Below are 874 nucleotides of genomic sequence, written 5' to 3'. Positions count from 1 at the left end.
AGACCTCCCAGGCATGGCTTCACCGGGGGTCCCTGCCAGTGGTTAGATGGGAGAGGGAAACCCCCTGTCTCCTTGCCACCACCACCTCCTCCCCGCTGTGTCCCACCGAGAAGGCTCTGAGTTAGGGCTGGTGCCAGTGCTGGGGGTCACTGCAGTCTCTTCCCTCAGCATCCACTCCAAGGAGATCTTCCACTCTCTGACCATCTCCTTCTCCCGCTGCTGGGAGTTCCTGCTCTGGATGGATCCAGCCAATTATGGAGGTATCAAGGGAAAAGTGGATTCTTGTGTGCACTACAGGGAGGTAAGAGACAGGCAGCACTCTGCCCCCCAGGAGCAGGGTGCTGGGAGTTGAGCTGGGTGGGGAGACGTTGGCTGGTCTCGAGGAGCTGCTGTGATATTACTGGCCCCTCCAGAAGGACACCAGCAAGAGGCAAGTGTTGGAGGAGACGGAGGACAGTGAGGAAGAGGGGGAGGAGGCGGTGGCAGCAGGGGACGAAGAGGAGGAGGAAGGGGAGCCGAACGTGGAGGAGCTGCTGGAGAACAACTGGAACATCGCACAGTTCCTGCCCCAGGCTGCCTCCTGCCAGAGCTACTTCCTGATGATCGTGTCGGGTGAGCTGTCCCAGCGAGGGGACGAGGTGACCTGAGCCTCCCCAGTGCCAGGGGGAGCCTGCAGTGGGGCGGCTGCTGGCGTGGGCTGGAGCTGGAGCCTTGCCCGTGTCTCTCCAGCCTATATTGTGGCCGTGTACCACAGCATGAAGGAGGAGCTGCGGCGCAACGTGCCCGGGAGCACCCCGGTCAAGAGAAGGAGCACCAGCCAGGTGTCCCAGGAGGCGCTGGGGGAGATGGGGGCCATGCCCGGTGAGTGCCGAGC

General features: G+C 62.7%; 1 protein-coding gene across 1 annotated transcript in view; it reads left to right on the top strand.

The window, feature by feature from the left end:
- Positions 1–874, top strand: part of LOC104277028 (DNA polymerase epsilon catalytic subunit A-like) — a gene marked incomplete at its 5' end in the record, with an annotated part of 5,617 nt that overhangs the window by 3,147 nt on the left and 1,596 nt on the right. The window contains 3 exons of the mRNA XM_009873543.1: positions 169–301; positions 417–612; positions 730–861. Coding sequence (XP_009871845.1) covers positions 169–301; positions 417–612; positions 730–861 — 461 coding nt within the window. The remainder of the gene's footprint in view (positions 1–168; positions 302–416; positions 613–729; positions 862–874) is intronic.

Source organism: Apaloderma vittatum, unplaced genomic scaffold (assembly GCF_000703405.1).
Source record: "Apaloderma vittatum isolate BGI_N311 unplaced genomic scaffold, ASM70340v1 scaffold24557, whole genome shotgun sequence".
NCBI classification, from domain to species: Eukaryota; Metazoa; Chordata; class Aves; order Trogoniformes; family Trogonidae; genus Apaloderma; species Apaloderma vittatum.
Note: the sequence above shows the minus strand (reverse complement) of the source record. Positions and strands in the feature narration are given on the sequence as shown.